This window comes from Microcaecilia unicolor, chromosome 10, assembly GCF_901765095.1.
Source record: "Microcaecilia unicolor chromosome 10, aMicUni1.1, whole genome shotgun sequence".
In the NCBI taxonomy this organism is placed as follows: domain Eukaryota; kingdom Metazoa; phylum Chordata; class Amphibia; order Gymnophiona; family Siphonopidae; genus Microcaecilia; species Microcaecilia unicolor.
In genome coordinates, this window is record NC_044040.1 from 7,402,766 (window position 1) to 7,418,383 (window position 15,618).

The 15,618-nt window shown below is 44.6% G+C and overlaps 1 protein-coding gene across 2 annotated transcripts in view; it reads left to right on the forward strand.

Moving 5' to 3' along the window:
• The window catches only part of USP6NL (USP6 N-terminal like), a 201,273-nt gene that overhangs the window by 151,498 nt on the left and 34,157 nt on the right, over window positions 1-15,618 (forward strand). For both annotated transcript variants that reach the window (XM_030215979.1, XM_030215978.1), the window contains exons 7-9: window positions 7,950-8,059; window positions 12,229-12,277; window positions 15,131-15,251. In XM_030215979.1, coding sequence (XP_030071839.1) covers window positions 7,950-8,059; window positions 12,229-12,277; window positions 15,131-15,251 — 280 coding nt within the window. The remainder of the gene's footprint in view (window positions 1-7,949; window positions 8,060-12,228; window positions 12,278-15,130; window positions 15,252-15,618) is intronic.

Genomic DNA, 15,618 nt, shown 5'->3' on the forward strand with positions numbered 1-15,618 from the left:
GAATATGTGTAGCCTGGAGAAAAGGAGAGATGGGGGAGATATTTGAAAGATATTAATCTACAAACAAACCTTTTCCAGAGATGGGGAAAGTGGTAGGACTAGAGGACATGAATTGAGGTTGCAGGAGAACCAACTCAGGAATAATATTAGGAAGTACTTCTTCATGGAGAGGGTGGTAGATACCTGGAATGCCCTCCCATGGGTGCTGGTGGAGGTAAAAGCAGTAACAGAATTCAAAAATGTGTGGGATAAACACAAAGGAATCCTGTATAGAACACACGGAACTAGAGAAACTTAGCGATGATTAGGTGGCAAAAACCAGTAATTGGGAAGTAAAGCTGGTGTTAAGCAGACTTCTACAATCTGTTCCCTGATTGTGGCTAGACAGATTCAGCTTCAGTAACTGGAGAACAAGGCCAGTGCTGGGCATACCTCTACGGTCTGTGCCCTGGAAATAACAAGGACAAATCAGGGGAACAAGGGTTCACAGTGCTGTTGGAAGGGCCTGTGGAATTGTGGGAATCAGGAGATGGGTTGAGCAGATGTACCTTTTTCTCCCTCCATGTCTTTCCAATTGCTGGTGACAGCCCTCTTGCCTCCTGCCACTTCGATTGGGACTGCGGCATAGCGTTAGGCCTCTTCCTCCTCATCTACGGCTTCTTTTACAAAGCCACGCGGCAAATGAGAGGAAGCCCATAGGAATTGAATCGGCTTCCTCTCATTTGCCGCACCGAGAATCAGTAGCGCGGCTTTGTAAAAGAAGCTCCTAGTGCGTTGAACGGTGTTGCACAACAGTATCCCGTGCGGTTCAATTTGTGAACTTAGTGTGGGAGGAGGAAGATGTGGCCAGTGTATCAGCGCTGTCCTCACCCTCCTCCTATTGTAGGCCCTGTAGATGTGGGGGGATAAAGGCAAAGGAGAAGAATGGGGAGGATTCAAATGGGGGGAAAAAGAACAGAGGGATGGCTGGTGGGGAGAGAAGGGATGGGAGGCTCAGTTGGGCATCTATAATAGAGTGGATGATGGGGAGTATATTTGGGAAGGTGTGGGAAAACAGGAGGCGGGAGGGAACTGGTTCAAGGGGCAAAGGAGAACACTCGAAAGGTTAGGAGGGTGAGAGAGAGACTGGGGACATTTGAAAGCACTGAGTTAAGTAGTGATTGAGAAGATGGTTGTCTGTAGGTGTATGTAAAGGACATAAAGGATGGGGGCAGTGGGAAAGGACCCCAGGGAAAAGGAGGGGGAAATGGAAGAGCAGGACCAGAGCCATGGGAAGGACACTTCATCCTATATCTGAACCCTTCCAATCCTGGTTTTCTCCCATCTTTCTCCTTCCCCCAGCCTTTCTATTCCTATCTGCCCTCCACCCTTGCTCATCAATCCCAGAACCTCCTTCCATTCTCTTCTCTTCCCTTTTCTCCATCCAACTTCCTCCTTCTTCCCCAGTCCCTAAGGTTCCTTTTCACTCTTCTTCCCCAATCCATATGCTTCTCCCTTCCAGACCAATACCACGTCCTTCCTTAAACTAGCTTATTTTTATAGGGCACAGTTTTCAAAGCTCTGCAGACAGATGCAAAGACCTACATTTTTTAAAGGGAGGCTTTCCTTCAAAAATTGGGGAAAAAGCATCTAGAAAGATTTTCACCTCTTTTTGTTTGGGTGCATTGTTGCTTCCCCCACCTAACTCTGTTTTCTCGTGGGTAAAAGTACACACTTTGTTGATCCTCTGTGTCTGTTTATCCAGAGAAAGGATGAGCAATTTTCAGACTGTCAGTTATCCCAGTTAAATGAAAATTGCCTTTCCTAGGTTTATTAAACATATGCAGAAGATGGTAATTAATGCAAATGAATCACACTGTTGCTGCAGAATTTGCCCCTGAGCTGCTGTGATTGGTAATTAAGAAGCCCTCATAGAGGTTAAACTCTGCTATCAAACCCCAGATATTTTTCAGTGTCGGATTCTGCCAGTGGATTATAATTCCAAAAGCAATTTAAAATTCCCCCCAACTCGGGAAATTCTGGTCTCAAACACAATATGAACCATCACAGTTGCTTGGTCCACTGTCCACACACCAACCGCTGGCTTAACTGAAAGAAGCAGAGTTCTGTCCTACAGTATTTGATGTCTCTGACTTTTATTGCAGACTGTCATTCAGTAATAGAAGAAGTGAGCTCAATGCAGTGGCGTTCCTAGCCTGTTTGCACCCGGAGTGGGTTGGCGCTGCTCCCCCCCAACGCATTACCCCCCGAAGCGCATAACCAGACCTTTCCTTCCATCAAGGGGGTGTGCAGAGCAGGCACACGGCTGTGGCTCTGCCAGTCCCCGCCCCGGAACAGGAAGTAATTTTAGAGGGGGCAGGAGACTGGCAGAGCCGACAACTGCACACCACTTCCACACACCCCCTTGCTGCCTGCACCTGGGGTGGACCGCCCCCACCGGCCGGCTCTTGCTACGTTGCTGGCTCAATGTAGCCCAGGCTCCAATGCTTGGCTCCCGATGGACTGTCACCTGTGTTAATTTTTGCAGAATCCCCAGGGTTCTTTAGCGCAGGAAACAATGTACACACCAAAGATGGCCACAAATTGTATTTAAATGTAGTCAAACAGATGTTAATGAGGTCATTTGCTGTTCTCCCAATACTCAGAGAACAAAGCAGAAACAAATGTTACTCTTAACACTGAAAAACTACCTCCAGCTTGGAGCTGGATTGGGGGAGGTTTGAAAAGTGAATTTCTTTTGATTTTCAGTTTAAAATCTGCCAGTTTTGATTTGTTCCAGAAGTGGAAGCAAGCCTTTAAACACCAGCACTGAAAAACAAATGAGTGCGAATCCTAACAAGGTCAAAAATGAAAGCACTCATTGAGACCTGTTTTCTGTGCTTCAATATAAGCCTTTCAAGTGGGGAAAAAAAAATTGAAAAGCTTATATCTGCACAAATGTGTGCTTCACTTCAGGGTTTGCCTGGCACATGCGCACAAAAGCTGCGTGTACCGTGAAACTGTTGTGCGCGTGTCTACCCTTACTTTCTCAGTTTTAAGTGTGCATATTATTTGAATGCCATTGGCCTTGAGCATTGGAGGGCTACATTTCTGCGCTGTTTGCCTCAGCGCCGGAGCTTTGACCTTTGTTTTTAACATTCTGGGGCCCCAATGTTCATCAAGGGTTGCATTTCCCAAGCCACTGGATCAGAGATTATGCTTCATTCTAGGATACCCACTGGTTCAGGATAATTGCGTTATCTCATAGGGGGGGAGTCTGGGGAGTGTAATTAATGCCAGGTGTGGGAATGTTTGAGAACAAGAGGGGCTTGTGTTCTGCAGAGCAGTGAGATGCTACCAGTTTCCTCAGGATCTAATTCAGATAGAAACTTTCTTGCACAAGCTGTATTATATCATCTGTATTTATTTATTTATTTATTTATTGCATTTGTATCCCACATTTTCCCACCTTTTTGCGGGCTCAGTGTGGCTTACAATACATTATGAATGATGGAAATACATTTTGTTACAATTCGGTTATGGATTACATTGTGACGAGTTATACGAGACAAAATCAAAGTAACGTTAAGGAATATATCGATGGAAAAGAACGTTGAGACATTGGAAGGAAACAACGAGGAGCTAAGGGGCAATATATCATGACAAAAAACAAATGGTATACATTTTTGTGAGTAGAGGTATATGTGTGGTGAGGTTTCAGGATAGGAAATTCATAGTGGATGTGTTGATGTATGACTGAACATTGAGTGTGGATCTATGTGTTTTGGTTCTTTCCGTAAGTTTTCTCAAAGAGATGTGTTTTCAATAATTTGCGGAAGTTGGTTTGTTCGCAGATCGTTTTCAGGCCACGTGGCAGCGCGTTCCAGTCCTGCGTGCTCATGTAAGAAAAGGTTGACGCGTGCAGCGCTTTGTATTTCAGGCCCTTGCAGTTAGGGAAGTGGAGGTTGAGAAAAGTCCTGGATGATTTTTTAGCGTTTCTGGGCGGTAAGTCGATTAACTCAGACATGTAGGCTGGGGCTTCTCCGTGAATAATTTTGTGGACTAGTGTGCATACTTTAAACGCAATGCGTTCCTTGAGTGGGAGCCAGTGTAGCTTTTCTCGTAATGGTTTAGCACTTTCATATTTTGGTTTTCCGAATATGAGTCTGGCTGCTGTGTTCTGGGCTGTTTGAAGTTTCCTCAGTATTTGCTCTTTGCAGCCTGCGTACAGTGAGTTGCAGTAATCCAGATGGCTGAGTACGAGGGATTGTACTAGGCTGCGGAAGACGGATCTTGGGAAGAATGGTCTTATTCTTTTCAGTTTCCACATGCAGTAGAACATTTTTTTGTTGTGTTGTTTGCATGGGTTTCGAGTGTTAGGTGGCGGTCGATGGTAACTCCAAGGATTTTTAGTGTTTCTGAGATTGGAAGGTTTAGTTTTGGTGTATTTATAGTGGTGAATTCCTTCGTGTTGTATTGGGAAGTAAGTATCAGGCACTGTGTTTTTTCGGCATTTAATTTCAGACGGAATGCGTCTGCCCAGGTGTTCATGATGTGTAGACTTTGGTTGATTTCATTAGAGATTTCTTTGATGTCTTGTTTGAAAGGGATGTATATTGTTACATCATCAGCGTATATATATGGGTTAAGGTTATGGTTTGATAGGAGTTTTGCTAAGGGGATCATCATTAGGTTGAAGATGGTTGGTGAGAGAGGTGATCCTTGTGGTACTCCACATTCAGGCGTCCATGCGGCAGACGTGGCTGACTTTGATGTGACTTGGTATGAACGCATGGTTAGGAACCCTTTGAACCAGTTTAGGACGTTTCCTCCAATGCCAAAATAATCAAGTGTGTGTAGTAGGATTCCGTGGTCAACCATGTCAAAGGCACTTGACATGTCAAATTGTAGGAGGAGTATGTTGTTGCCGGTTGCAATCATTTGTTTAAATTTGGTCATGAGGGTAATTAATACTGTTTCTGTACTATGATTAGATCGGAATCCTGATTGGGCATCATGTAGTATTGAGTGTTTATTTAGATAGTTGGTGAGTTGTTTAGTTACAATTCCTTCGGTATTACTGAATCAGTAACTAAAGTTGATCATTTCAAGGTATTTGTCTAAATTAGTCAGATGTTTTTGGATTGTGGTTGAATAACATAGTAAATGACAGCAGATAAAGACCTGGATGGTCCATCCAATCTGCTCAGCAAGAAGGCCAGAGTTGTCACCTGCACCTCTGTATGCCCTGTTTAAAGCGTGAAGCTCATTGGAGATTTGCTTTGACTACCTGCTATGTAGAACAGTGGTGGGCAACAATGGTCCTTGAGGGTTTTCAGGACTTCCACGATGAACATGCGTGAGATTGATTTGCATGTGCTGCTTCCATTGTATTAAAATAGATCTCCTGCATATTCATTGTGGAAACTTGACTGAGTTGTGGCTCTCGAGGACTGTGGTTGCCCGCATTACTATGTTTGTTTACTCTTGAACCTCCTCCCTTTCCTATCATTGTGTGAATTCCTTTTCTTCTTTTTCCCCATTATTTATGATATATTGTAAACCGCTCTGAATTGAGCGGTATATCAAACGCTAATTGAACTTGGTGGGTGGGAGCGGGAGCCTGTGTGGCAGTTGAGGGAAATGACACAGGGAGAGCCGCTGTGGTGCCTGTGGCAGAAATTTCCAGTTTTGCCGTCCTTCACCCCTGATTTTGCATCCTGTACCAGCAGTTCCCACCCATTTTCATACCTCACACTAACACTGTCTGCTTTTGTCTCACCTAGAATGTAAACCGCACTGAACCCTGGAAAGGGGATATTAGTGGTATACAAGAATTGATTTGAATTGCCACCCAGAACCGAGGTCACTACATTACGGTATAACCTCCATCCTCTTCCCCCTCCCCTCCAACATAATCTTAATCTTTCTGTCCTCCCTTCACAATAAAGGGGAAAGGGAAATGGGACTTGATATACTGCCTTTCTGAGGTTTTTGCAACTACATTCAAAGCGGTTTACATATATTCAGGTACTTATTTTGTACCAGGGGCAATGGAGGGTTAAGTGACTTGCCCAGAGTCACAAGGAGCTGCAGTGGGAATCAAACCCAGTTCCCCAGGATCAGAGTCTGCTGCACTAACCACTAGGCTACTCCTCCACTCATTCCACCAATAAGAGCCAACCTCATCAGTGATGTCACAATGGCTTGATTGTCTGATACTTGGCTCACTTCTGATATTGTGATGTCATAAGGGAAAGGGAAATGGGACTTGATATACTGCCTTTCTGAGGTTTTTGCAACTACATTCAAAGCGGTTTACATATATTCAGGTACTTATTTTGTACCAGGGGCAATGGAGGGTTAAGTGACTTGCCCAGAGTCACAAGGAGCTGCAGTGGGAATCAAACCCAGTTCCCCAGGATCAGAGTCTGCTGCACTAACCACTAGGCTACTCCTCCACTCATTCCACCAATAAGAGCCAACCTCATCAGTGATGTCACAATGGCTTGATTGTCTGATACTTGGCTCACTTCTGATATTGTGATGTCATAAGGGAAAGGGAAATGGGACTTGATATACTGCCTTTCTGAGGTTTTTGCAACTACATTCAATATATTCAGGTACTTATTTTGTACCAGGGGCAATGGAGGGTTAAGTGACTTGCCCAGAGTCACAAGGAGCTGCAGTGGGAATTGAACCCAGTTCCCAAGATCAAAGTCCACTGCACTAACCACTAGGTTACTCCTCCACTCATTCCACCAATAAGAGCCAACCTCATCAGTGATGTCACAATGGCTTGGCTTGGCTCACTTCTGATATTGTGATGTCATAAGGGAAATGGGACTTGATATACTGCCTTTCTGAGGTTTTTGCAACTACATTCAAAGCGGTTTACGTAGTATATATGGGTACTTATTTTGTACCAGGGGCAATGGAGGGTTAAGTGACTTGCCCAGAGTCACAAGGAGCTGCAGTAGGAATTGAACTCAGTTCCCCAGGATCAAAGTCCACTGCATTAACCACTAGGCTACTCCTCCACTCCATTCTCCAATAAAGAGAAGAGACCACCATCCCTGGCCAGTAGTGTATAGCAGTGGCTGCTTAAACTCTGTTTTCTCCTCCATATTATGGTGAGGAAGAGACAGAGAACCACACCTCCCTTCTTGGCCATCCGTAGCAAGTGATGGAGCAAGTGGGGTAAGACTGCTGGTATGTAACCTTGTGGCTCACAGCTCACTGTCCCCTGCTGTCTGTTCCTAGAGTTTGGGGTGTTCAGGCCTGCTCTCTTAGGCTAGGTGTTCCAGAGTGAGGGGCCATGATGTGGCCATTTTCCATCTTCTGCTGTTTGCTCTGTTCTGCCCTCTGCTCTTGGAGTCAGGGGGCAGAACTGCAGAGGTTAGGATCTGGGTGGCAGTGCTCTCTGCTCTGCCTTCTTAAGGGTCAGGCTAATATTGAGCCCCTAAGTTACTACCTTCTTAGAGGCTCAACAAGAATAATGTTCTGGCCAAAATTAAACCTTGCATATGCGCATACTTTAAATTTCTAAAAGCATGCATATAAATATTTCAAGTTTTGTATGCACTGAGTAGCAGGTCAGATTGCAAGACCTTGTGGGAAAGTTTGTGTAACTTATAGGCATATTAACCACACTAGTTAGGCAGGTTGTTACAAAATTAGTCTTTGTTCAATGGCAATTAAGATTTCAAGAAGTTTTCTTAGTAGTTAGTGTGTTTATTGACAGAATAACTTATTAAATACCATGTATTGAACACGAGCTTGGAAAGCTCACTTCAGCCTCTTAGTTCTTTATGGTTGAGTAAATTGCCTTCTTGCTGAGAAGGTTAAAGTCATTATTCCATTCATCTTCATTTGCTGGTTCATTTGAAAATCAATTTAAGAGTGGCATCATATCATCTAGAAGCATATTGCTTTTACTTAATGTGTCTGATTTATTTTTCATTTTATAGAAGCTAAAACATCGAGCAAGAGGGCTGTCGCCAGATATCAGACAGATTGATCTCGATGTCAATCGTACGTTTAGGGACCACATCATGTTCAGGGACAGATATGGAGTTAAGTAAGTAAACGTGTGAAATATTTGAAATGGTTAATCACTCACCAGTGCAGAATCCAGTGGACCCTTCAGTATTTCCTAGTCTACTTCTTATGCTTAAGTTTCCTGCAGAATTCGTGTTACATTGCAGATTTGATGTCCCTTCAGCGCAGTCAGCATGAAAGACGGTTACAGAGCTGAGAGAAAACCAATGAATCCTCTAAGATGGTCTGTATTTTAGGTCCTAATCTGTTCCCTGCTGTGAGAGAGATTACCCCACTGAGTAAATAACTCCTATAAAAAGAATATTTTGATTATTCAAGAAAATGATTCAGCAGTAGGTAACCTGCAAAAAAAAAAAATGTGTTAACTGATGTCAACTGTTTAAGCAGCAGTAATTTCAACTAACATTTCCTGTAACTGTTGGTCAATTTCTTTACATCTTCTCGCTTGAGGAATTTTGGTCCATTCTTCCATGCACAGCTATTTAAACTTCTACGTGTAGTAGTGGCCACTGAGAGAGTAATTCTTTGAACGGGAGTTTGATGCGTATTCTGTAAAACAGATTAGGTGTGTATTTGTGTGCTTGTATGCAATTTTAAGTGTTTTTGGATCAATGGCATTTATAAATCAGACACAAGGTATGCATCTATGTGCCTTCCTTTTTATAAAATTACCTCTGAAGGGCTAATTGATGAGCCCCTAGGCCTTGCTGTTTAACTGGTTAATAGATTATTCCCTTATGACAGCAGGAACCAGACCCTGGAGCCCCTGAAGGAGTGTGTGATGGAGGCTGGCACAACCTGGTACAGGCCATGGTGAGGCAGGCCCTAATGCACGGCCAACGTCATGGCACTGCCACAGCTCTGCCTGACCAGACAAGCTCCAGTGGAGGTTGTTGCCTGCTGCTGCTGCCTCCCCCATCCCCACCCTCACCCTCCCATCATACTCAGCGCTGTACACATTATATGCAGGTACTTTCTCTGTCCCAGGAGGGCTCACAATCTAAGTTTTTAACCTGGGTAATGGAGGGTTAAGTGACTTGCCCAAGATCATAAGGATCTGCAATGGGAATTGAACCCAGGTCTCCAGGATCAAAGCCCACTGCACTAACCATTAGACTACTCCTTCTAGCTCTTTTATGGACAGATGATTAAAAACCCTGCGCTGTTCCAAGCAGCGCTTTAAAAATAGCACTGGAACACTTTACCGCCCCTATGATCAGAGATAATTGCATGTAAATCTAAGCATGCAATTCTCTCTGATCACAGGGTAGAAGTGCGGGAGGATTGTGCCTAAGATCCTTCTGCACTTGTTTGACAGGTCTGACAAAAGCCCAGACCTGCCAAACACAGGGTCTTGGAGGTCCATGGGACCACCAGACCCCCAACTACCCCCAAGCCAAGCGAAACGGGCCTGGAGGTCCAGCGGACCTTCAGAACCCTCCTTCACCGACCCTCCCCCCCCAGCATCCCTCAGATGTCCCTGGTGGCCCAGTGGGCCGCGATTCAATCCCCCCCCCCCCCCTCACCTGGTGTTCTAGCAGCCCTTACCCACCCCCTACCTTCAGTTGGAGGAGGGAGGTGGCCTTCCTGCTTTTCCATCGGCGCCTCAAAAATGGCAACACCCAGCCCTGCCCAGTGCATCCTGGGAATCACTGGGCGGGGCTTCACACCATATAAGCCAAGAGCTGCTTGCTGGTAACCCCTATAGCCGTGCCCAAGGCAATTACGTTTTCTTTCTACTTATCACCATGCCCCAGGTCCTCATCAGTCTCTCTCGTATATCCCTGCTCCTTGCTCCCTCCCAGAATCTCTCTAACCGTTTAGTCACCTTCATCACCTCCTCATACCTTAGATACTTCTCACCTCCCTGGCTCAATATTCACTGAATGCACAGCTTGAACCTAATGAGAGCCACTTTTGTTTATTAGATGGTAATAGCCATATCAGAGACATGAAATCCCAGGCACTGTGGCAACCTGACGCTTAAGATTTGTTGGGTCCTGGCGTAGTTAATGCTGCTGATTTAAAGAGCTTGAACTGAAAATCTGAATGCCTGCAACTTTATTGAATTAGTTTTTAATTTTCTTCTTTGGCAGAATGCATAGAATGATACTAACTTTATAATAAACCCTAATTTCAGGGTAAAGCTGTACTAAAGTAAAAACAGAACCTCTCTCCTGGCGTTTTTTACCTTTGACAAGATTACGAATGGTAACCGGCTTCTCTTATTCCTTAAAATACTGCACTTTGAGGTTTGGCCCCAGTTCTTGTCACTCTCCTTCAAAAAGGTGCAATAGGGCTAGGGAAGCCAGAGAAGGGCAACCAACATGTTAAAAGGGGCTAGAGCAGGGTTGGAAGAGACAGCTGAGCTGAGGCCTGATAGAAGTCTAAAATCACGTGTGGGGTGGAAGAGATGAATTGGGAATTTTTTTTGTTATGCCTTTACATGGTACTAAGACGAGGGGGTACACGGTGGAACTAATATGCAGTAGATTGAAAAGAAGTGTGGTTTTCACTCAGTTCACAATTAAGGTGTAGATTTTGTTGCTGGGAGATGTAGTTAAGGCAGTTAGAATAGCTGGGTTTTGGAAACAAAAATGGTTCAGTCACTTTCCTGGAGGGAATCCCTATAAACCATTACTAGCCATGCAGTGGGGAAGGGGATGGGACTTGATATACCACCGTTCTGTGGTTACAATCAATGTGGTTCACATATTATATACAGGTACTTATTTTGTACCTGGGGCAATGTAGGGTTAAGGAATCCTTTTACTAAGCTGTGAAAAAAGGGGCCCTGCGGTAATGACGGGGGCCATTTTTCCTGCGTGCCAGGGCCCTTTTTACCGCAGCAGGTAAAAAGCCCCCCCCTCCCCCTTAAAAAGGCCGTGCAGTAAGATAACTCTTCCTGCATGCCCATTGAGGTGGCGGTAAGGACTCCCGGTGGTAACAGGGCAGCACTCGGCGATGCCAGATTACCGCCGGGTTAGCACCACGCTGGTGCGCTGGAATGGTGTGTGCTAGAGCTGGAACTACCAGCGCTTTGTAAAAAGGGCCCTTAAATGACTTGCCCAGAATCAAGGAGCTGGTTCTCAGGCCACTGCACTAACCTTTAGGCTACTCCTCCACAGGGGGAAACAATTGGTTATTCCTTGGTGTTAAGCAACAAGAAATGGATCTGGTCTTTGGGGTCCTGCTTGGGTACTTTTATTTTAAACTGTAAACTGCTTTGATTTATCTGACACAAAAAGCAGTATAGTAAATCCTAATTAACGTGGACATCCCTGTGATGTGCATTAGTTTCTGTTGGAGACAGGATTGTGGACTTGATGACGTTTGGTCTTAACCAATCATTTTATGTTCTTAGAAAGCATTGGCTATGGCTAGATGATATCTATTGCATGTTAATTTTCCTTGCTTATACTCTTTGTTCAAAGTATCTTTTGAATGAAAGAATGAAATTTGCCTTTGTAGCATGTCAGCATATTGCCAGTGCATTGTTGTCACTTGATCTTCTCTTGAACAATTTTGCTAATACTTGATTCCTGTTGAAACAGAATTTCTCAGTTCGTATGTGGGGTCAAACTTAGGTGTGATGCCAGGGAATGTTTGTGACAATTTAGAAGTCTTTCCATGTTTAATGTCGCTGCCAACAAAGGGGCCCTTTTACTAAGCCAGGTAGGTGCCTACCCGCGCCAATTCAGAACCACTGCCCGCGTACCGCATGGCCCAGGCGGTAATTTCATTTTTTACGCGCACCCACTGTGTGCGTGGCGCTAACCGGGCAATATATTCGGCATTGTACGTTTGCTGACGATTACCGCCCAGTTAACGCATGAGACCTTACCACTAAGTCAATGGGTGGCGGTAACGTCTCAGGCCCAGAATGGATGCACGCCAATTTTCATTTTGCTGCACGTCCATCCCCCCCCCCCCCCCCCCCCCCCCCGAAAAAAGAGGCCTTTTTTGCAGGTGCGCTGACAAATGAACCTGCTCGTGGCCCAATACATGTGTTTACACCAGTGCAGGCCGCTTTTCGGCACACCTTAGTAAAAGGGACCCCTCAAACAACAAGAAAACCATTATTGGTTTTCTGAAAGTGGAAAAAGTTACAATTAGCATGGTTTTCTGCTTTGAAGGACGTGTAATTTTATTTCACTTAAACCTGTGTTTTCTTGTCTTTTTTTCCAGGCAGCAGGCTTTATTCCATGTCTTAGCTGCATATTCTCTATATAACACAGTAAGTTCTGCCCTTTGTGCTGTGGCCTATCAAATTGAATTAGAATCAGCTTGGGGTGTAATAACTGGGCTTTTTTTTCAGTTTTTCCCCTCCTTCCCAAGAAATGCAGAGTGGGCTCAAGATTAAGATCTCCTGCCAGCCCTGCCATGTATAGAGTAATTTAAGTTCACAGTGGTTTATCTAAATGTGGCTACGGGGGCCTGGCCCCCCCCCCCACAATTTCCTCTGGGCCCCTGGTTTTGCTGGCGGGGGTCCCTAACCCCCGCCAGCTGAAGCCTTGTCCGGCGCTTGTCTCCGGCACTGCCACATTGCCCACCCTGCTCTGTCTTCCCCTCACGTCCGGCACGCTCCTTTTAGTGAAACTGTGCATGCTCAGTTTCACTAAAGGTGTGTAGGGCAGGCAACACAGCGGCGCTGAGCAAGGCTTCAGCTGGCGGGGGTTGGGGACTCCTGCCAGCCAAGGTATTTGCTGTGGCAGTGGGTGGGGAGCAGCAGGGGGGGGGGGGCGGCAGACCAAAATGTGCCCCCTCCCAGCTCAGGCTCTGGCCCCCTCCTACCGTGAAGTCTGGCTACGCCCCTGGTAGTAATAATGTTAGTTACAGAAACATGAAAGAGTGTTTGCTTTCCATCTGGCTCCCATACAGAACCTTTGCCATTATGAGTAGAAACGGAGATGGGTTTAAGAATCACCAATCTCCATTTCCACATATATAAATATTCCAGGTCTGCTTTCAAATTTTAAAAGATTTTGAGATTTTCTTTGATAACTGAGCTTCCAGATTTTTCTGGCAATCTGTTTCTTAACGTTTGTTAAATGTAAAGTATAGAGAAAAGGAGACCTAATTAGACACATGGGATTCTTCACACCACAGCCAAATTAATTTCCTTATCTCTTACTGGATTTCAGTCATTCTGGTTCTGTTTTGCCAAGTCATTCATGAGAAAAATTAAATCGACAAGCAGGACTGAGACATGCACACAGGTGGTTGATGCCATTGCATGTCACTGGGACAGAACTGCTCTCCCAAGGCTCGGAACTTAATGGAAAGTTCTGAGTATGTTTGGCCCTTCCCACCCGCAGTTTTCTCCTCAGTACCTCAGGTTGTTTTTTGTTTTGTTTTTTTCCGAACACTGCTGAATACATTAAAAAAAAAATTATTTTGAGTTTTGTCTAGAGATTTAGCCTCTACTTTTTCTGGCATTGCTTTTTGTTTAGTTTTGAGTCCTACAAACATATTCCAGTCAAAATCAGGGGTCTGCCCCTGCTTGCAGTGTGGTAGAAGGTCCAGAACATTGACGCTAAACAGGAAGTTGCAGTAGAGAGGGCAGGGCGTGACAGGAGGAAGGAGACAGCCTCTTACTGTGAATCGCTGCCGGCTGCAGGATCCTGTAAAGTGAGACCTGTGAGTAGGAAGAGAAGAGAGGATTTTTTACGGCGGGAACAAAACTTTTTACTGTTCCCTGCAGGGTGGTAAGATGTTTTGTTTGTACATCCCTCTGAAGTGAGTGAATATTGATCCTAAGTGAGCAATGCTCCTAATTTGTATGAGCAATCGCTCGTGCGCTCACCTTAGAGGGAACACTGCTCTGACCATAGTTATGTTGACTGTCAGCACTGTGGGGGGTTTTTCTCTGAGACCAAGAAGACAGCATCACTTGGTTTTAAACCCATTATGAGGTTAAAAAAAAAACCAAAAAACATAAAAGGCGCTAGCAGAGAAAAAGTGTAGTAGCACTTCCACCAGTGCCCATTTTGAGCTACGTTTGTTGCCCAAGTGATCTTGAAGGGTAGGATATTCTTCAGGGTATTTAAATCCTTCCTCCTGGTCAAATTGACAGTGGACAACTTTATAACATATTGCGAAGTCCTAAGCTTGGGAGTCACTTTTGTGCCTGACCCAGTCCTGCTTCTTGATGGAAAAAGCATTCGTTCCTCAGCTGTAACAGGACTGATCAGTACCTTCTACCTCCTCTTGACTTCTTGAGCTGTGGAAGTAACTGAGGTACTGAGGATTTCTCCACATGGGAAGGACCACACATGTTCATAATTTTACATTTAGCTCTGGGAGAGCTGTTTTATCCTGACGACGTGTGATGAAATCACTCATGTATTGCCTAATCTATCCTGACAGCGTGTGATGACATCACTCATGTATTCTATCCTGACGATGTGTGATGACATCACATGTATTGCCTGTTTTGTCCTGTGTGATGACATCACTCGTGTATTCCTGTTCTGTCCTGACGATGTGTGATGACATCACTCGTGTATTGCCTGTTCTGTCCCGACGATGTGTGACATCACTCATGTATTGCCTAATCTATCCTGACAGCGTGTGATGACATCACTCATGTGTATTGCCTTATCTATCCTGCTGTCTGTGGAAATAGTTGAGAGACTCTCAGGTCAGTTCTGTAATCGGGTGCCTGAATTATGCACAGAAGTGCTGAGAAAATCGGCACTTAAGTGCATCATTGCTCTACGTGCCATTCTGTAAGATAGCGTGTAAGTGCCATAGCGTGTAAGGGATGGAGTATGGGAGTAGCATGGGCAAGTTTCCCAATTGCACATGTATCGTAAGCGTGCCCATTTATGCCTGCCTTTGACCTGGCGTAAATAGTCTGGCCTAAATGTAGGGTTTACACTAGTATTCTCTTATGGCATGTTGGGCACAGATGTCATTATAGAATTGATGCTCAGCGTCTAGCATTGGCATGAGTAACCTGAGAGGATAAGTTACAGAATTGTCCTTTACACTTTTCATCCCTTTTTTTTCCTCCAGTATAAGAAGTTTGCATGTTTCTCAATCACCTTTGTTTTTGACATTTCCTTTCTGTGTTGTTATTCATCAGGAGGTCGGATACTGTCAGGGAATGAGCCAGATTACCGCCTTACTCCTCATGTATATGAATGAAGAAGATGCCTTTTGGGCTCTGGTGAAACTATTTTCAGGCCTTAAGCATGCTATGCATGGTAAGGGGAGCGTGTAAAGTAACATCAGGGAAAAAGGACTCATTTTTAATGTAAAAATTAAACACACACAACAATTTTGTGGTATTTTTCCCATCTTGTATTGTTTGTATGCTGTCTCCTGGCTCCTCTGTAATCTACTGTAGAGTAGGATGTTTATCTTCATGGTATGTGAGACAGGATTTGTTTTGATACTTCCATCAGTATTACCGTGGAATCAGTTGGGCCTGTCCAGATTGTATAGTGATAACAAATAAAGACCATACAGCCTGTCTAATCTACCCATCCACACCAACTACTGAGCACTATGATTCCTTCTTCTCTCTCAGAGATCATCTGTAGTTGTCCTGTTCTTTTTTGAATTCAGATA